This window comes from Nymphaea colorata, chromosome 8 (genome assembly GCF_008831285.2).
Source record: "Nymphaea colorata isolate Beijing-Zhang1983 chromosome 8, ASM883128v2, whole genome shotgun sequence".
Classification (NCBI taxonomy): Eukaryota; Viridiplantae; Streptophyta; class Magnoliopsida; order Nymphaeales; family Nymphaeaceae; genus Nymphaea; species Nymphaea colorata.
In genome coordinates this window covers 7,614,695-7,635,847 of record NC_045145.1, presented here as the reverse complement: position 1 = coordinate 7,635,847, position 21,153 = coordinate 7,614,695, and the positions used below count along the sequence as shown (strand labels likewise).

General features: G+C 37.3%; 2 protein-coding genes across 3 annotated transcripts; both read right to left on the bottom strand.

Moving 5' to 3' along the window:
* Positions 1-506: 506 nt before the first annotated feature.
* On the bottom strand, positions 507-6,359 carry LOC116259194 (probable indole-3-acetic acid-amido synthetase GH3.1). Of its 2 annotated transcripts, none has more exons than XM_031636880.2 (4): positions 5,988-6,359; positions 4,953-5,057; positions 2,887-3,689; positions 507-1,219 (listed from the first exon to the last, which is right to left on the bottom strand). In XM_031636880.2, exons 1-4 carry the CDS (start codon positions 6,305-6,307, stop codon positions 621-623), a joined length of 1,827 nt encoding a protein of 608 aa, XP_031492740.1. In that variant the 5' UTR covers positions 6,308-6,359; the 3' UTR covers positions 507-620. The 2 variants fall into 2 exon arrangements, with proteins under 2 accessions (XP_031492740.1, XP_031492741.1); XM_031636881.2 differs by having other exon boundaries at positions 4,953-5,052; positions 5,988-6,127.
* Positions 6,360-14,719: 8,360 nt separating this feature from the next.
* LOC116259321 (indole-3-acetic acid-amido synthetase GH3.4-like) lies at positions 14,720-20,782 on the bottom strand. Its single transcript, XM_031637073.1, has 4 exons — positions 20,468-20,782; positions 19,890-19,994; positions 15,739-16,538; positions 14,720-15,435 (listed from the first exon to the last, which is right to left on the bottom strand). Exons 1-4 carry the CDS (start codon positions 20,755-20,757, stop codon positions 14,852-14,854), a joined length of 1,779 nt encoding a protein of 592 aa, XP_031492933.1. The 5' UTR covers positions 20,758-20,782; the 3' UTR covers positions 14,720-14,851.
* Between the last annotated feature and the right edge of the window lie 371 nt (positions 20,783-21,153).

Sequence of the window (21,153 nt, the reverse complement as noted above, 5' to 3'; positions counted from 1 at the left end):
CATGGATAAGGTAATTTTCAATTGATTTAAGAACTTAATATGTACTAAAAGAAAAGGAAAGGGGCGTCAAAATCTTTAAATATGCATAATTATGCATGTGAATTGCTTACAACCATTGTCCAATCTTGTTTAACTTATTGATCTCAATTATCCACCACAGTTTAGTAAGCAAAAACAAGGCACTGCCTCCACGACTTATAACTTCAAAAAATCCGGTTTGCTTAGTGTTTTACTTAGAGAACTTTCATGTCCTATCAACTTAGAAAAGATGTATCTTCAATTCTTTTTCATAGTTTTTTTAGTTTTACAAAAAGAAAAGATTGAGTGTTTTTCATTCCTTTTCTCGTTCAAGCTTTAAATCTGAAGCTGGGTATCTTTTTGCTTGGGCATTGACGCAGCTAGAGAGGTAAGTCTGAAGCTGGGCATGTTCTGCCACTGAACGGTGGCTACCATTTTGGTTGGCAGTATTTTGTTTTCTTGTATGTGCATAGGCGTGCATGGTGAAGTAGGGAAGAAGTTCATGTTCATAGATAGATAGAACCACCAGAAAATTGTATACAACCAATACAGACCCGCAGACAAAATATAATGCAAGTAGATCTCCTTCCAGAAACTTGAGCTTATCCGTTTGAAGCCATCTTCTGCTGTGGACATGGCGACCAAGTTGGAACACCTGGACTAGAATGAGCTGACACAACCCTCGCCTCCAATATCTCCAGCATCCAAGTAGATTTGACACACTTAGGAAGCTTGTATTGTGCAGCAGAAGCACCTCTAGCTATAGCATGGTCCATTACTTCATGGAATGTGCCACTTTTCACAAGCTTGATCTCCAATGGTCCTATTCTTTTGTAGTAGGCACGCAGTGATCTGTAAACAGAATTTAGCGACTCTTCAATAGTGAGGCAGCATTGGTCGATTATCAGTGAGAATGAAGAGTTCTCACTATAATTGTCTGGTGGAAGTTCACAGTAAATAACATAATGCCCTGGAATTGTCTTAACATCAGTATAGCAAGTGTAGTCAAGAACTCTTGCATTATGTGGCCTAAGGTGAGAAAGTTCAGCTGCAGCTATGGCCTTCTGTAACTCTGTCTCTTCTGTTTTGTCCACATCAATGCTGAGGCAAACATTTTTCCGGCCAACAAGCTGGAATTGGGGAGCTTTGTTGTAGAATTTGGCAACCCTTAGTACGTCTCCAATTTTATAGCGGTAAAGACCTAGTGAGGCATGAGGAAAAAAAAATCATCCCATGAGCAATAAGGAAAAGTTATTAATCCCTTAATTGGTTGATTCCATCTATCTGTATGTGTGTGCATAAACAAGTCCTACCATTTCTGGATTGCCTTACTACGCCATATGTTTTTAAGGGTTTTGACTTTTTCCTCTTAAACTAAAACTTTGTAGATGTCATCTACAAGTTTGAGAACGTATAGACTGACATAAAGTCATATTTCCTGAACATGTATGAAAGGCTTTAGAAGCCAAGAACAATGAAAATGTAGAATTTAAAATCTTATAGACATATTTTGAAAAGGTTATTTTTTTAATAAATTCATAATATCTTGGATATAATTTAACAACAATGGAGAATGTCTGAAATCCAAAAGTTACTTTTCATGGTTGATTTATTTCATTTGCACATCCCAAAAGAAGCAAATTGTTAGATGCTTTTGCCATCAGTTATGGTGAAAGGGAAGGTTACAAAGCTGGTAAACCAACTACAACACAGACTATTAATTGAGTTTTAGTGTGTATTCTTGGCCTAACCTTTTTACTTGGGCCTTTCTAGGCAAGCACAGTTGAAACATTTTCTCAAATTTAAGCCTATAGTTCATTCCTCAATGCTTATTTTCCTAAAGACAAAGCATAGATCGAATTAGCTCAGCCAATTGAGCATCTATGCTTTCACTTTTGCAAAATGAGCATCTATGCTTTCAGTTTTTCAGAAACATACATAAATAACAAAATTAAATAAACTAAATTTTTGTTTCTTACATAAAGAAGCCACAAATGGATGACTGTCACTATTTTCCAAAAAAAAAAGTGGTACTACTTTGAAATGTTTGGTCAATATTATTGGCAGTTCATAAGCTGCCATGTATAGGAACAGGTACTTAGTATTTTGACTTCAAAATGTAACTTTACACAAGAAAACATGTCATATATATATGTGTGTGTGTGTGCGTGTGTGTGAAGAGAGAGAGAGAGAGAGAGAGGTTAATCTCATAGTTTATATTGAAGGCAAGTCCAGACATGCTTTAACATGATTTTCATCTAATCCGTCTACAGCATAACTTATGTTACATATGGTGAACTGCTAGCTTTGGTATTTTTAGAATTTACTGAAAACTTAACTTTAGGAAATCAAGCTCTTTGCCCTAACGTATTTTGTACAACAGATCAATTAAAGCATTGTATCCATACTATTAACTTGCTTAAAGAAGACTGTAAAACAATGAGGGTTCTCTATCTCTTACACCATTAATGTCTTAGAGAGAATAGTTAGATTGCGTGAGATGAAGCACATACATGTTCTTGTAAATTTCATAACAAACAGCCTAAAATTGCAATAAATATTTCATACTCAATAAATCCTATTTTCGATAAAGGAAACAAAGTTGAAATCTCTGCACCAAGCACAAGAACAATGACCTGGGCATGCACATTTTAAATTGGGAAACTAAAATAGCCAAAAGCCTCAGCTAGTAGGTACATTAGGGAGTTCATGCTAGAGTTATTATATATGTGTGTGCATGTTTCTATGTGGATGTGCCAGATCAAATTTTGCTGAAACTAGAGGACACTCTCTCATATGATTCATGTTTTGGGAAAATGCAAAAACACACAGAGTCATGTGACTGAGGAAAACTACATAAATTTTTACCAGAATAAGTGGTCACAATAATCTCATACTCTTTTCCATCCTCTACGTGAGCCAAATCCACAGGGTCCACCACTTGCTCTGCCCTTATCTGGCCAACATCATCTACAGGCTTGACAGGCAAAAACTCGAAGTATGCCATGTTAGGCATAATGGTATAGGCGATGTCCTCAGGCTTAGTAAAAGGATATAAGTTCAACCCAACTAAGCACTCTGATGATCCATAGAGATAGCTGGCCAAAGGCAAGTCCCCACTGTAGAAGTTCAAGCTTGGGATATACTGCACCATTGCTCCTGACACTAAAATATCCAGGAATTTTGTATTCGGCCAAATCCTCCTAATGATACCCTGCCAATCCCCACTTGAACATTCCTTCCTTATGTGTGCTGCATTTTCTGGGTCCGGGGTGAGAATGTTTACTAATGCTGCTCTAATTGCTGTGTCAGTGACTTGTGGATTGACTGTCCCATGCTCAATATCTGCTGCAAGGTCCTGAAAGTGAAGCTCAAGAAAGCGGATAGCCTGGAGAAAGCTTGGTGGAAAAACTGAACCTATCTGAAAGACGGCAAGCCGGTCAGCTAGGCCGGCAAGCATTTGAGCATACAAGCTTTGGAAGACATCTGTGCAGTGGATGGAGGGAATGGAGCTGGTGTAATTGATGTTAGCATAGTGCTTACAAAGAAATTGAGAACTTTTATAGTAGCTTGTAAGTATTGGCCGCATGATAATTCCAGCTGGACTCTTGGTCTCTGTTTTAGTAGAGAAGAAGTGTAGGACTTTTCCTTTATCTAGTCCTGAAATATACCTGTTTGTTACAAAAGAACACAGCCATCATCAATACGCTATTAATGTTTAAGATGTAATGAACTTTTGTCCTGCATAAGCCCAAAAACACATGAAGAAAAAAATATGAGGATAAAAACAGTACCTGGCCCCATATTTATTCTTGCCAGCAGTTCTGGTTTTTGGGCACTATTTGTCGTTAAGGAGCCTTTCAAGAAGCTCTACTAGGCAGGTATGGTTCCTTGAATTTCTTTTGTTTTTCGTCCATAGGCATGAAGTATTTTATTAACGTTGATACATAAACCCATTTAAAAAATTATATGCTATAGCAACTTTTTCCATATATTTGTAAATCTTCAGTATAGTTTATAGTTTATACATTCTTTGTTCAAGTGTACTTCACCAAAAACAACATTAATTTTGTTGCTGCACATGTTCACTTGTTTATCATAGTTGAAGAAAATAACAAATCTTTTGTCACTCCAGTTACCATTTATGAATTTTGCAGCAAACATTGGACATGTTATCCACCTTTTGCTTTTCCTTTTCTCTGTTACTCATTCTTCCAGAGTCGCATCAAATTACTTTGTGGCCTTTGGAGACAAGGTGAATTAAGCTCTATTGTCTCCTCATTAACATTCATTTGTTCTTCGGTCGATTTTCTCCCTGCATCTGCAGTAGATTCTTTATAACCCAAGGGTCATAACCAAGAAATGAGCAGAATATGGTGCTTCTTTGTCAGCAGTTCTAGTTCAAAACAGATTTTTTTCATTCAATTCCTTGGATTGTGATCATTCTCATATTTAGCAGAATACTGTAGGCAATAACAGAACTTATTGAGGTGAAAATATAGTGATTGACGTTCTTTCCTTTTTCATTATTGATCATCCTTAGATTCATTGTTGGTGCTTTTTGATTCAATGATGAATTTCATTTAATCTGAGATCATTATATATTAACTTAGTACCATGATATTTCTCGATACTTCATTAGCTTAAAATTGATTCAAAATGTCTACCTAAAATGGAATAACCCACGCATTCTGATTTATACAACAACTTCAAAACTGTGGATACTAAGATGTTCCAATGTTAACCGAAAGAACTACAGTTTTTCATACCATATTGCTGATCACGAAATTCACAATGAATACTTAAAACTAGTAAAAAGCAGTGAGAGTAAAATTATGCTTGTACACTGTGAGGTTGATGACCCATTTCATTCACCAAATAGAGGATATGTACTTCACGGGGTGAAAAATAAAAAAGCCAATGTAATCTCTTACTTGTTCAAGATGGCGGGAATGAGCCATCCGAAGAATGTATAAGTCCCTTCATGATGGTTTGCAATCACCGGGACCATTTTCCGCTCACCCCCTGAAGTTCCTGAGCTGCCAAAAGAAGCGACATTCAACTTCCCTGAGAATTTGCAATAATGCTCTAACGCGCGCATAGTTTGAGGAAGCAGGAAGAAGCAATGGTGAGTGGACAGAAGATTCGGTTTCCATTTCCTTTCGCCTACAGAAATTAAGCGTCTAATTTCTCTGATGGTACTTTTAAAAGAAAGGCAAGAATGGGTTGGGAAAATACTAAAAAGTGAAACGATTTTCAAAGTATACTCACACTTTTAGTTTATAAAGGAATAAAATCACTGTGCTGTTATTTATGCTGAGCTTTGTTGTAAATAAGAAAATGGCCCATTATAAATAATTAGCAAGAAATTATTGTTGAGAGAGAGAGACCCCACCACATTAGCTTCAACCCAAACACTCTTTTGATACCATGGGGAGAAAGCTGTGTAAGAAACAAAAACTTGTAAGAGAGAGAGAGAGATAAGGGCGCTAACATAACCACATTATCCACAAGGTCAACCCTCAACCCAAATCAACATCCCTTAGTAGGAGAGCGTCCTCTAAGAATGGAACCAAGGTTACACTAACCATCATTTAAAAAAAGAGAGAGAGAGAGAGAGAGACCAGGTTAAGAAAATAAGAAAATAGCTCATTATAAATAATTAGCAAGAAATTACGATTGAGTATATATAATTGACGTTAATTACGGACATCGTAGTCATGTTTCCATATATTTTATTCTTAGGAAAACCCTTTTTTTTAGGTTCAGTTTGATTCTACGCATATTCAATCTACGAAACTCAGCCCTTTTGTACAAAACCCAGCCCCGTTGGAGTTGGTTGGACCGCCCCTGAACCCCACCACAGTATCTTAGTTCAACCCAAATTACCAGTCTTTTGATTCCAGGAGGAAGGAGCCGTGTAAGATATAATAACCTTAAGAGAGAGAGAGAGAGAGAGAGAGAGAGACCTGGTTAAAAACTCGGTGACAGGTTGGGCGGAAAAAATGGGTGAAGGATCACCGTTTGCTATCCTTCGTACATCGGGCAGGATGTCTTGGTATTCGATGATTGGCAGCTTGGACTTGAAGGTTTTCAAGTCTGTACTTCCACCGAATATCCCATGCCTCTGTAGGTACTCAGCGTTGGCATTGGTGGAGAGGATGTCGTCCAGCACCATCTGCTGCACCTCATCTACATGACTCGTCATCTCTTCTATGAACTCCAATGCCTCCACCTCCTCCTTCTTCATCGCAATTCGCCTCAACCTCAGACTCCCTTCTTTCTCCATTTCTCTCTCTCTCTCCCTCTGAAATTTGAGCGGAAAGGGCTGTCGATATAGAGAAAAGGATATCCAAATATGTAAGCAGATGAGCACATGGTACTGCCACAAGAGACAAAAATCGTCCAGACGGCGCCACCTTCTTCAATGAACAGCCGACATACTGTGGCCCATTTGTCCTGTCCTCTGTCTTTTTATGAACTCAGTTAAATTTGTTTTCCGCTTTTTTCTAAATGGTTATTTTAAGACTAAAAAACCTCCAATGCTTTTAAGATTTTGATTTGTCTTGGTATATGGTGGACGGTATAACTTTGAATTGCAGCAAAAAAAAAACACACCTGGACATGACCAAAACTTTTGAGACAAATTTTGTTTTTGGCTACCATGACATTGAATCATTGCTTAAAATTTCTGGGTGTAGATGAAGTTTGATGTTTGAATCTTGTAAGGAGCCAAGGGAATTTCTGGGTGTAGATCAAGTTTGATGTTTGAGTCTTGTAAGGAGCCAAGGGCCAAGGGAGGCTCTGCCCTCGCTCCACCTCAATTTTTTTTAAAAAAAAAGTTATGTAAATTTAAATAAAATTCACTTGTTTTATACAAAAATTTTGAAAAATGACATTTTAGCCCTTATCAAATTTAAAAACTTTAATTCAACCCGCTTCACTAATGTTTCCAGCTCTTGAAATCCCATAACTAAGTGGGAAGTGTATTGGAGGTAACATTACTAGTCAGAACCTTTAATGGTATGCGTAAATTATGACCGTGAAAACCATGAATCTAATGTCTATGTGCAGAAGGGCACGATTTTTTGTGTTTTCAGAAATCACCTTGACCTTGCTGGTTGATGGAAACTTGGTTTATCATATATTGCTTAGCTTGCCCAAAAGGGCTCTTAGCACTTGTGCTGGTGAGTTAGTTTAGAGCTCCAAGTAAGAGGAGGATTGCTTTATTACCTTAGATACGTCCCTTGCCACCAGGAGCCGAGCCCGGGTTTCGATTTTTTAGGGGAGTCCAAGAACCCACTAAATAGAAGTTCCATAAACTTTTCACAGGAGCCAACGGTATTTTTCAAAAGTTTTACAGGCCCAAAATGAAATTATAAGTTTTCATCAGTAAAGTTTTATTTTTCAAAACCTCATTCGGATGGCCGCTTTCGCAAGTTCAGATGACCACACAAAACTATTTCCTGATAAGAATGGGACACAAACAATGTAGTGGGAAAATGCAAGATCGGAGATAATAAAGCAGACCACAATGTTTGACAATTTGCAGTAGACTTGAGTGTTGACTAGTGGTGCACCTTCAACAAGATAAAGATCAAGTGATCATTGCTCTAATAAAGAAAATTCATATCTGAAATCTGATTTTACAATCCGAATCCAATTTTTATAATTATATCCGAATCCGAATCCAAATTTTGAACTGGATTTTGCCAATTTTCAAAATGCAATAGCATTAGATATAGGATATTTGTCTAAAAATTAATCTGATCTGAATCCGATCAGATACATATGTATATCCAAATTCGAGTCCAAATCCGATCGGATGTCATTTATTAAATTTGAATCCGATCCGATTTCTTATTTGGATATTAAATTTTTTTCCACATCCGATTTTTTTGGATGGGATCGGTTGGATATCCTATTCAAATCGGATAATTGACATCCCTAGGTAGAGCTAGAAATTTTTCATGTTAAGGCCGAATTAAAGTTTCTAAATTTTAACTAGGGTCAAAATATCATTTTCTAAAGTTTTTATATAAAACAAGTAAAATTTTTTAAAATTTATATGTAATTTTTTTTAAATATTTGTTTTGAGGTGGGGCCAAGGCCCATGCGAGCGTCCCTACCTTGTCTTCACCCCTGCAACCAAGCTTTTCCTTTTAGGCTAGTTTTCATGGCCCCTATCTGAGACCGCTTGGGCCTTATTTTAGATCACCAGGTTTAAAAATGTGTTTCATAAATCCCTTGTTTGAGAAGGCTCTCAACCCCACCCGTCTCTCTCTCTCTCTCAAATAGTCATATTTAAAAATGTATTTCCTCAATCTCTTGTTTGAGAAGGCTCTCAGTCTTCTCTCTACTCAACCTCCTTGTGAAGGTCTCTCTCTCTCTCTCTCTCTCTCTCTCTCTCTCTCTCTCCCTATATATATATATATATATATATATATATATATATATATATATATATATATATATATTCATACTTGGCCAAAAGTTTTGCAAGGGATTTATCAAGCTGGGTGGCCCGATTGAAATTTTGACGGCTCAAGCCCAGACCCAACCATCATGGATCAAGCTCGGTTGGCTCAAACCCCATTTTCACAACCTAGACTAGGCCAAGCCTAGGATAGTCCTGCCTAGGCCCACCCTTGTCCGATTTATCTTTAATAAGAAAAATTAAAATATTTATATTAAATATATATAAGAAAATATATTTAAAAAAGATATTTAGAAATAAATAATAATATTTTTATCGAACTTGTCCCAGCCTAGAATGATGTCTACCCCATTCCATCCCGAGTGTAGCCCAATGCCTTGTTGGGTCTGAGCTTCCCCAAGCCCATTTTTATGTCCCGGGCAAAGGGGCCTTGTACCTCGAACTGCCCCTGACCCAGTGACCAGCATTACCCATGTTGACCCAATAAGTCTTCCCTCTCACTATCTTTCTTAACGGGCACTAGAAAAAGAAGGATGAAAACCCCTTTCCCACCAGAAAATAGAGGGCATCAATGTTCTCTAGCTAGAAATTTTTGGTTGGGGTTACTAGTACATAATATGTCATAAAATTTTCAAATTAAAATATATGTTATTTTAAAAATAAAGCCAATAATCATTATTATGAACAAAATTACAATTGGTCCCAACAAGCAAATCATATCATGGATACAATTACAATTGGCCAATGACATCAAAAAAGTCAATAAAATGACTATAGTTATGAACGAACTTACAATTAACATCAAAAGGTAAATCAAATGACAATGGTTACAAACAAATTTACAATTGGCCTCAACAAGCAAGTAAAAAACTATAGTCATAAACAAAATTACATGTGACCTCGTCTTTTTTCTTATTATGAAAACGATGCATGATTGTTTCATCACTGATAACGTCAAATGGGTTTCTCTCAATGTAAGTGACTAAAGTATCATTAACTCATTCGTCTTTCATCTTCTTACGAAGCCTAGTTTTGGTAATGTTCATAACAGAAAATGTTCCTTCAACACTTGCAGTTGCAACTGATTAAGTTATTGTCAATTTAATCAACAAATATACTAGAGAAAATATTATGTGTTTTCTAATTGTTACCATCATTTCTCATAATGCTCAGTCAAAGATTTCAAATTTGAAAACTCTTTAGTGGTTTTCATGTCTTCAACACACATATCTAATTGACTTTGAAGTCTTTAGAATAGAACTGGCAAGACGAATCAACTTATATTTGTCAAAATCAAAAAAGCTATTTTTTAGACTTAAGCATGCCACTGAATGAAGACGCACTGTATTTTCCTGAGTGAAACGACTATTCAACTCTTCAAGTTGCATATCAATAATAGCATAAAATACTTATACATGATAATAATGCAAAAATGTAATCCATTCATGTACACGTTTGGGTCGTCCTTGAGGTGTACAGATCTGCTGTAAGTCAGGCACAAATGTATCAAATTTATTGCAAAATATAGAAATTTCATTCACAAAAGAGTCCCAACCATTATTTCTCAAATCTTGAAGGCAAGTCTTTGATAGAATAACTAAATTTATAGCATTTACAATATCTTGATCTTTTCGTTAGAGTGCTTGTGAAAATGTATCAGTTATTCTCAAAATTTTATATATGAAATGCAAGCCAAATATAAATTCAAAATTTTGCAATGTATATATCAATTCAAGTGCTTTCCATTTTTCTTTACTTATATTTTATGCAATAAAATCTAATGTCTTAATCACAAAAAGATACATGTTGACTAAATTGATTGAAGCATCATAATGAGAACTCTAGCAAGTATCACCAGGTCGTTTGAGATTCACCTCTTGATTTAATCCTTGTCTTGTTTGAAGTTCACTTAACTCAACTACTTCAGTAATTTTCATGCATTCTGCTTCTCGACTAAGATCAGACATTTTGCAAGAAGGGAACAAATTTGACAATCTAGATAATATTTTAAAAGAGAACCTAGTTACTGGATGATGCGCAGTAGGAACAATTAGTACCACTTGGAGTTGATGTGCAAAACAATGAATATAATATGCAAACCCATTCTCATTTAATATTAAAGTCTGTAGTTGATTAAATGCTCATTTCATATTATTTCTTTAGTGTGCACTTTTATAATAATTAGAGTGAACAACTCTAATGCAGCATCATTATGGCATCAATTATTGGTGCTAAAGAGATAACTACACCATATGCATAATGAATTGTGCAGTTATGGAGTTTAAAAGCAGTTAAACAAGATGTTTTATAAAGGGAGTGGATTCTTGGTTAATGTCCCTTGATAGAATTATTGGATTCGGTTAAGAAAAATTAACTCAATGGTAGTAGAATCAGATGGGATAATCCCTTCATTTGATTAGTTGATTATAGTTAACAGGAAGCTAATTTTTGCTTTTATAGGAATAGTTGACACTACAAAACCCATCTCATCTCCCTCTTTTTTCTCTCTCTCTGTCTATATATATATGTGTGTGTGTGTGTGTGTGTGTGCGCATGTGTCTGTTGTCTCTTAAAGTGTTGTGCTCTGTTCATTCCTTCACTTTGCAAGTCGCTGTGTTCCCAAATAAAAAGTTCAATCAGAAAAAAAAAATATATATATATATATATATATATATATATATATATATATATATATATATATATCTTGGTTCACTAGTCATGGGTTTGACTATCTTAAATAACATGCCAATATATAACGATCTAGAATAAAAGTCACAAAAATCTAACCATGCCTACCATTTATTTGCAAGCACATGCACAACCCCCCTCTCATCTTCTATTCATGTGTGTGAATACTCTTGATCTTCTATGAGGATAGATCTGATGTAGGGATAAGCATGTGTAGTAGATTGAAAATTGTAGTTATGATTCAATTATTGAGTCACGCAATGAGTAGTCTGGACTGCATGGATGATGGTGAAACACGGTATACAAAACCATGAATCTACTAAGGGTCAAAAGAGATTGATACTTTCAGACACGAATCAGCACCATAATAACACAGCTTAAGATTGGGTTGGGGGGAGGGGGTTCGGTGGACAGAGGGAAGAATTGAGCAAAAAATTTTATTTTATAGTGCTGGAGATAGAGGAAGTCATTTTTTAATTTGAAGGAGATGAACTGATTGGATAGTTCAAGTGTTTTTTATGTGACTGATGGTGACAGCTGATGACTAAAGTGTTAGTTCTCCTATGATGAGAACAATTGGGTGCATTAGTAGCCTCAAAGGGTTGCAGTAATACGGGAGGGATGTTTGCTTGACGCTAACGATTGGCAGGGCACTTGAAAAGGGGGAAGAGAAGCATTTAATTCCATCACTTACGAGGGGGAACAAGCAAGAAGATGGCGCTTGGTGATGCTCAGAGTGAAGGAAAGTGGAGGGGAACCTGACAGGGTTTTGGGTTTAGAGGTTGAAGACCTGTTCCAGTGCTTTGGATATCCTGTACCATACATAAAAGGAGTGTTTTGTTGTTCAGATATTCTCGAGGTACCAAAACTAATTATACAATGTCTTCCAAATAAATTTGGTGCAAGCTAGCTGGACATATATATATATATATATATATATATATATTGTGTGTATGTCTGTTTGTGCAAAAGAAAGGATGGATGCCTTAGACTTGTGCCAAATGTTTGTTCATAAGATATCAGTAAAATATAGTGCTAGGGAAGATGATTGCAAAATTTTCTAAACATAACTTTCATTAGGTTAATTTGAAACCAGGTTATGGCATTTAGAATGCTAATTTGTTGAATTCTATTTTTTTGGATGCCTTTTAGGAAATCATTTCCTTTGAATCGAATGTCCGAGATGATGTTGAGAATTCTTAGGTGTCCATCAGTTAATGAAAGGAGGGGAACAAATCAGAAAGTTAAAAAGCCAATTTCCTTGTCAGGAGAGATCAATTGACCACATTCAATTGACCACATTAAAGTATCCATCGTCTATGTCACCTAGGTGCGGCGTGCGGATGCCGGTGCCGGTGCGTCACATCCCCAAAAATTTAGGTGCGATGGTGCGGCGAAAATATTTATTTGTTAATATGTATATATATACACATATATATAGGCACACACTGTTTATACACTCTACACTACACACTTTATGGATAAATTATATATGAATATTATATATTACATACTTATAAGTTATGATGTATTGTGTATATGAATGTAAAATATTAAGCATTAACATGCTTACAAAGTACAAACAATAAACAAGTAAACAAAAAACAACAAAAGTATGACAGAACACAGAAATGGAAAAAAAATGTTAAACCCTCCTTTTAACGTTAAAATTTTTTAAAATAAAAAATATCAAAAATAGACAAAAATAGGCTTGACGTGGTTTGACTGCACCCGACTCGAGTCAAACACGAGTCGGGTGGATGTCCAAAATAGATAAAAATGATCGGGTGCGGACAGCTGCACCCGACTCTTGTTGACCCGAGTTGGGTGCGAATCCGAACCGCACCCGCACCCGAGTCGTGCCGGCATGGGTGCAGCTGTCAAATTGCATCATCCAGGTGACTTAGTCCATGGTTACGTCTGATGTAATCATCGTTCAACATAACCACTTTTGAGCTTAAACCTGCCCACTTTCAGGTTACTGAAACTTCAGTTCCAGTTTGCATGCACACATGACCTGTAGCGCAAGGATTTTACTAAAAAAAGAATTAATTTCTTCTCATGTGATTTGTTTCCTTGAACTTGGTCATGCTATTAAGATGGACATAGAGGACAAAAAGATGGTAAGTTTATGTTTGTTAATCATCTTGAGAAGTCATCTTTAACACAAGGAAATTCTGCAGGCAGAACACATTCCATTAATTTGAAAAAGGAGCTTCGGTCTGTAGTCATAAACTACTTCCCCTTTTGATGCGATGGCACCAGGGACCAGCTTGGAACACTTGGACTGAATTAATTAGATACAACTCTTGCATCTAACCGTTCCATGATTGCTGTATATTTGACACACCTTGAAGGCTTATAGGTGCCCCTAGCAATAGCATTTTTCATTAGTTCATCAAACGTGTCATTATTCACTAGCCTAGCTAATCTCCTAGGGCCCTACATTTTTGCCGTATAGAGGCATTGACCTATGACTCTCAATTGTCAAGCAACATTGCTCCATGACAAACTTTGTTGGATGATTTTCATTGTTGTGCATTGGTGAGAGCTCCCAATATAAAACATTGTGCCCAGGTACTGTCATGGTATCTACATAGCAGCTGTACTGTAGAATGCAGGCTAAGGTGAGCAGACTCCACAGTTGCTATGGCCTTTTGCAATTCAATCTCTTCGGTTTCGTCAGTTTCAATGCTTAAGGAAACATTTTTATGGCTGATGATTCGAATTCCAGTGCTTTATTATAGAATCTCACAACTCTTAAGATGTCTCCAATTCTGTAATGGTATAGACCTGGTTCATCACCAAATATATTCAATACAAGATGCTGCCAGATCAATTAGGAAGAGCTAATAACTCTACATATGCATAAGGAAGGAAAGAAAACTAAAAAATTGTTCAGTTTTTTCTTTTGGCATAGAAATTGTTGTAATTCTCTCTCCCTTTATGTCGTGTTCTCATCTTCAACTAACTTTGAGTGACAGCAAATATTGCTGCATGGCGCATAATGGTGCATTGTGACTTGTGAGTGTGAGATGTTACGTAAAAGGCTTCATAATTACTTTGAACGTTGTGTAAATAAACAGTGAACATACACATGCATGAAGCAATATGGCAGTTAGCTCGATTTCTTCCTCTTCTTCCTAGCCAACATTTTCTTGTGTCTTGTAGGGCAGAAACTCAAAGTACGCAATGCTAGGCATAATGGTACAGGCAATCTCCTTAGTCATACGGAAAGGGTTCAAGTTTATTTTTGAGAAGGTCTCTGATGATGCATTTGTGGTGCTAGCCAAGTGCACACCTCCACTATAAAAATTCAAGGTTGGAATGTGTTGTGCCATGGCACCTGTGACTATGATCCAAGAATCTTGCCTTTGCCCTGATCCAAAAAATGCAGCATATATACGAATGGAGTGTTCAACTGCAGCATATATACGAATCTTGCCTTTCTTCCTTCATATGCAATTCAGATGCACACATGATCTGTACCACAAGAATTTTACCCCGAAAATAATTAATTTTTCCCATGCGTTTTGCTAACTTGAACTTGATCATGCTATTAAGATAGACATGAAGGAAGAAAAGATGATAAGTTTATGTTTATTAATCACCATGAGAAGTCATCTCCAACACAAGCAAATTTTGCTGGCTGAACACATTCCACTTGTTTGAAAAAAGAGCTTTGGTAGTCATAGTTTCTTTCGCCTTCTAAAAATGTCGCGGCACCGGGGACCAGCTTGGAACACCTGGGCTGAAGCAATTAGATACAACTCTTGCATCTAACAGTTCCAGGATTGCTGTAGATTTGACACATCTCGAAGGCTTATATTGATCTGCAGAACTGCCTTTAGCAATGGCATTTTCCATTAGTTCATCAAACGTGCCATTCTTCACAATCTTGATCTCCAATGGCCCAGCATTTTTGTAGTATGCACGCATTGACCTATAAACTGAGTTCAATGACTCCTCAATTGTCAAGCAACATTGCTCGATGATGGATTTTTGTGGAAGATTTTCACTTTCGTTCATTGATGAGAGCTCCCAATATAAAATATAGTGTCCAGGTACTGTCTTAACGTCTGTATAGCAGCTGTACTGGAGAACTCTTGTGTTACGCCAAGTAAGGTGAGTGGACTCCGCAATTGCTATGGCGTTCTGCAATTCAATCTCCTCTACTTTGTCAGTTTCAAGGCTTAAGCAAACATTTTTCCGGCCGACGAATTTGAACTCTGGTGCTTTATTGTAAAACCTCACAACTCTTAAGATGTCTCCAATTTTGTAACGGTATAGACCTAGTTCATCACCAAATAGATTAAAGACAAATTAATTAGCAAGAGCTAGCTACTCCATATGTATATAAGGAAGGAAAGAGCACCGAAAGAAATTGTTCAATTTTCTTTTGTATAAAAATTGTTGTTATCACTCTTTCTCATGATCTCATCATCAATTGATTTGGAGTGGCAAAAAATATTGCATGATGGCGCATTGTGAGTGTGTGATGTTCCATAAAAGGCTTCATAATGTGAACGTCGTGTGTTAAAGAGTGGACATGCATACGCATGAATCAATTATGCAATCAGTTGCACATTTCTTACCAGAGTAAGTGGTTACCACTAGCTCATATTCTTTTCCAACCTCAACATTAGCCAAATCCACAAGCTCGATTTCTTCCTCTTCACCCTGGCCACCATTTTCTTGTGATTTGTAGGTCTGAAACTCGAAGTAAGCAATGTTAGGCATAATGGTGTATGCAATATCTTCAGTCTTACAGAGAGGGTTCAAGTTTATTCCAAAGAAGGACTCTGATGATGCATATCCGGTGCTAGCCAAGGGCAGACCCCCACTATAAAATTCCAAGCTTGGAATGTATTGTGCCGTTGCACCTGTAACTATGACATCCAAGAATCTCGCCTCTGGCCAGATCCTCCTTATGATACCCTGCCAATTCTTAGTTGAACACTCCTTTCTTATATGTGCTGCGGTTTCTGGATCTGAAGTTAACTTGGCTTCTAATGCAGCTCGAACGGCGGCATCTGTGATTCGCGCATTCACTGTCCCATGCTCGAGATCATCTGCAAGATCATGGAAGTTTTGCTCAAGGAAGTTCATGGCTCGAAGAAAGATTGGTGCAAAGACTGCACCAATACAGAGGATGTCGAGCCGGTAGGCAAGGCCAAGAAGCATTTGAGAGTACATGCTCTGGTACACGTCTGTGCAAAAGATGGAAGCGATGGGGGAAGTGTGGGGGATGCTGGGATATTCATGCAAGAGAAACTGGGAACTTCTGTAGTAGCTTGTGAGTACTGGGCGCATGGGAATGCCTGCTGGGCTTTTAGTCTCAGCTTTCATGAAGAGGAAGTAGAGTGCTTTGCCTTTATTCAGACCAGGAACGAACCTGCATAAATGAAGGAGTTGCACATGTTTTTGTTATATATTATGTCTTAAACATACGTTTTGAGATATAATATGTATGGAAATTCTCCTTTATATGTATAACAAAGCAGATCCAGGTATACAGGAGGTTGATATACAGGGGTCTTCCACTTAGCCATGAGGGGCATTTTGATCATGTCTAGCCCATAACATGTTATGCCCATAAACCTGCTCTAGACATACATGTATGCTACAAGCAATCCTTGGAACAAAATCATAAAAGTAAAATCAAATGAACCACTTTCATATTTCTTTAATTTGAATTGTTCTCTTCAATACTTTCGTCACTAAAACAGTATATATAATCTCGTAATAGTAAATTGTTTTGAAGGGGGTGCATCTGCATTGTTAAGTAGCCTGTTTGAAAATTTATAGTGCAACTTTATGTCATTAAACACATATGCATGTTCTCCTAGCAGTAAATTGTTCAAGGGGACGTATAATATTTTTGGGTAGCCTTTTCCAAACCTATAGAGAAATCTTAGTGGCATCTTATGCCAAACACATGGTTTCCTTATTCTGCTGCATGTATTCTTACCAAATACTTGTTGGGAAAATTTTCATTTAGGGAACCGACTTTTTTTCTATAATGTCATATATATGCCCCATGTTGTTGATTTTTCTGATTTAGCCCTCATTTTTACTGATGATTGCTCAATGCAGACCTGAATGAGTCAAGCTGAAGACAATAACTATCTTGTCCTTTTCTTTTTATAACAAATAATGACTACGTTTAACTCACATTGGCAATCATGGAAATAAAAGCTTTCTCATCTTCCAAGATATATATCATGATTTAAACAGAGGTCCTGTTTTGGCAATTGTTGACAAAATTGGTACCTCTGTCAGGCAAATCAGATGTTTGTGGTCGGTATTTTTAATTATGGACAAAATGTACAAGGTTTTTTTTTTCCACTTTCTGCTTTCCATTTTGGCACCCAAGCACTGAACATAGTGCTCCGGGCCAACTGCTTTATTTGCTGCGTAGAAGAGACCAGATGGAGTAGTAAAAAGCGACTTTATTATGTTCCCACTGTTCTAATAAGCAACACATGGTTAGCCAATGGTTGCATATGGTAAGGTAATGGAAGATTGATTACTGAAAACTAATTTTCCAAACCACACTTGATGTTTTCTTGATAATAGAAAAAAACAAGCCTAATTAGGTTTCACTATTTTTGCATAAACGCTCAAGCACTATTGGTGCCAACAACCTTTGTCACTATGATAAACAGAATGCAAATTCGTCCATATGACTTATTATACCCACAAATTGGATTGTTTTTCTTTAACTTTCAGTTCCTTACTTTCATCCTAGATGAGTAAGAAGAGTATTTCATCCTGCGGCCTAGCTGAAAGCCTTGGCCCCATCCCTGCAGGATACCAGGCTCACTTTCAGTGTTTGAGGGTGATGCTTCTATGTATCAACTTGTATATCGGTGTCTCTCCCTTTTGTAGCAATAGAAGTTGATGTCACAGGAGCTTGAAATGAAGACTAGCTGCTTGCCTCCTACTTCATCTGCCATGCCAACCTTTTTGAGGATACTCTTACCCATATGTTAAAGAAAGAAAAAAGAAAAACAAAACTAAAGCTCCATTCCTTTTCTCTTTCTCATGAAGTGTTGCTTATTTGTGCTGCTTTGTTAGTTTAGAGGCAAAAGTTTTTTCCACACCCAGCTAAAGGCAAATTTTAGAAGTAAATAGATAAGACATTTATCTCCAAGGAAGTAGGCACAATAGGCGGAGCGGGGGGCTAGTAGACTATTGGTTCCCATTTTAGATCCCCATGGTATCAACCTTCTGTGCTGCAAAAGGGTGGTCATAGAAGTGCAAGCTTAAGCATGGCTGATGTGGCACTCTGAGACACTAAAAGGAGGGTCCTGTGGCCTATGGGGACAAAGGGTTGGCTGGAGGCTTTGACCTTCTACTGGGTGGTGAGGAACAACACTCATTTGGAAATAAATACGGCATTTACCACCCAGTCCAACTAGGCTTGAAATGGCTAGAATATTCTAGATTAACTTGCAAGCGGCTTCTTAATTGTGATGAGGCAAGTCATGCAAATAAAAGTGTGATAAGTTTCTAGAAATTAAAGAATTAGGGATGCATGAGAAATGGATGCAAAATTTGCATACTAAGAAAAGATTTTAGACAAATTCATCCTTGAGCTCATAGGCTAATGGGTATTTCTTGAGGTGGTGATGAAGCCATAAATTTTTGAATGAGGGGTACTAGTATCTCGAATTCTAATTTTTAATGCGCAATCAATATGTAAATAAGTCAATGGCCATGAGGTATCAATATAAGAATAAACAAAATTATGTGGGCTAGTCTCAACAATTATAATGGTCCAAATGTATTTCCGCTACTGTATGAAGGCAGCTTGGGTGTTCGGGGCCTAACACAGCCAGCCCATCTTGTACATGTCATAGAGTGCATTTTTATTTCAGCCTCCGTTTCGGTTGACTGTTACAACGATGGAGCTGGTAGGTCAAATCTATCATTTTCTTTTCGTAACAATAATTAATGGCATACATAGTACTGTAGAATTTGTGGGATATACATACTGGCATGTCGCTTTATTAACTTATTGACCTCGTCAACATAAAAAGCTAGCGAAACTGTTAATCACAGTAAGGCAGGGATGGATTTGTCAATTACCAATAAGTTAGGAATGAATTTGCAAATAAATGCAAAGAGGTATTGACTCTGTCATTCAATCTAGAGAAGTTATCCGGAATAAAATTAATTTGTGCGGGTGCGAGTGCACTAATTAATTTCCATGTAAGTCTTTAACGCCAGTATACATGTAGAAATCTCTGGCCTAGCTCTGTTCCTTATATATCGTATGCAGTGACTTCTTGTCTGCCCTGCGGGTTCTAATTCTTTTGGGAAAACTATTTATTTGTTCTATTCTTAGTAAGCCAAAGTATAGTTTTCATATTTCATATAATGGGGATCAATGTATATTGTTCCATAAGAATGGGGGTTCATGATTTCAGATCTGTCATGACTTCACCTACAGCTACTAAGTATAAAAAAATGAAACCTAGTTTCCTAGCCATGCATGCATGGTGAGCACGGAGGCAAAGCCTGAGGTTTCTAAGACTCCTTCTTTCCTATTGCTTGATTTAGGGTTTAAGAGTGCTTTGAGACCTAGGCAAACATGGTACACCCTGTCAACTATGTCGTCGGGCTCGCCGGCATGAAGTGAAGTAGCTTTGAGGTATTTGCTAAAGAATAATAATACCTAATTTGATAGCTAGCCACACAAAAGAGTTTTAAAGAGTCCAATTAAGGTCTTGATTCTTACTTGTTTAAGACTGCCGGAAGGAGGACGCCGCGGATCTGGTAGATCCTTTCAGAATTATCTGCAGCCACCGGGATCATCTTTCGCTCACCACCCGAGGTACCCGAGCTGTCCAACGAGAAATAGCACATTTACAGATAATAGTTAGAATTCGCGTTAGCACCCTAAGGATTATTTCCTTAAACAATTCTTTATATATATATATATATATATATATATTAAATTTCTCATCCCAACCGGAAACTTTTTACCTTAGATGGATTGGTTTCAATAACCAGAACAAAACAAGAGATGAAAACAAACACACACGCATATATATAGATGAATTAATTTAAGCTTTGCTAGTATGCAGCAAGAGGAAAGCACACACACACATAAACATACATGTAGAAATTTATATATACAATGTAGATGTCTCATACCTTACAGTCCCTTTTCCCCTAGATGGATATTTTTCAGCTTTACCAGAACATAAAAAGGAGATATATATATATATGTATCCATTTATTCCTAATTGAAGAGGTCTTTGCCCATGCAAAAATATGCATATGTGTAAGAGAGAGAGAGAGAGAGAGAGAGACCTGATTAGGAACTCTGAGATGGGTTTGGCAGAGAAAATGGGTGAGGGATCACCATAGGCTATCCTCCGGATATCGGGCAGGATATCTTCATAGTGGATGACAGGTACGTTGGACTTGAAGGAGCGCCTATCCGTCTTGCCGGCAAGCCCATGCCTCTGCAGGTACTCCGTGTTTGCGTTGGTAGACAGGATCTCCGCCAGCACCCTCTCCTGCACTCCATCCACATCCCCCGTCACCTCCTCTAACGCCTTCAACGCTTCTCGGTATCGTTCATCGGACTCGCTCGCCATTGTCCCCAAATCTCTCTCTCTCTCTCTTTTCTGTAAGTAGAGGTTAAGTTACTTCTAGCCACAACCTGTAATTTATATATCAGTAGTGACTGCTGTGGATAGTTGCTTCTACCAGGCTTTTAAAAAAAAATTATATATATATATATATATATAATTCCCGTAGACTTTCGTAAACTAATTAAGAAAGTTAACATCACTCCAGTCAATGAAGATTAAGAAAATTAACGTGACGCCAACGAAGCATCTGCTTACCGTTGCTTGCACGCACAAGAGCAGGTTTGCTCTGATCTCCAAGGGGAATGAAACGTAATTTACTCACTTTGTCTTTATGGAGTACTTTTTGCCAACTTTGGTTTGTTTGTTGTCTTTCCTTTTTTTTTTTTTTTTTTTTTTGTC

Bases quoted from the DNA above. Each gene is read 5' to 3' on its own strand.
- LOC116259194 (XM_031636880.2), bottom strand. From the start codon at position 6,307: ATGGAGAAAGAAGGGAGTCTGAGGTTGAGGCGAATTGCGATGAAGAAG. The intron at 5,058-5,987 runs GTCTCTCTCTCT...TTCTTTTGGCAG, and splicing joins GTCACCGAGTTTTTAACCAG to CTCAGGAACTTCAGGGGGTG. The intron at 3,690-4,952 runs GTAAGAGATTAC...TGTAACAAACAG, and splicing joins ATTCCCGCCATCTTGAACAA to GTATATTTCAGGACTAGATA.
- LOC116259321 (XM_031637073.1), bottom strand. From the start codon at position 20,757: ATGGCGAGCGAGTCCGATGAACGATACCGAGAAGCGTTGAAGGCGTTA. The intron at 19,995-20,467 runs GTCTCTCTCTCT...CTCGTTGGACAG, and splicing joins ATCTCAGAGTTCCTAATCAG to CTCGGGTACCTCGGGTGGTG. The intron at 16,539-19,889 runs GTAAGAATCAAG...TCATTTATGCAG, and splicing joins CTTCCGGCAGTCTTAAACAA to GTTCGTTCCTGGTCTGAATA.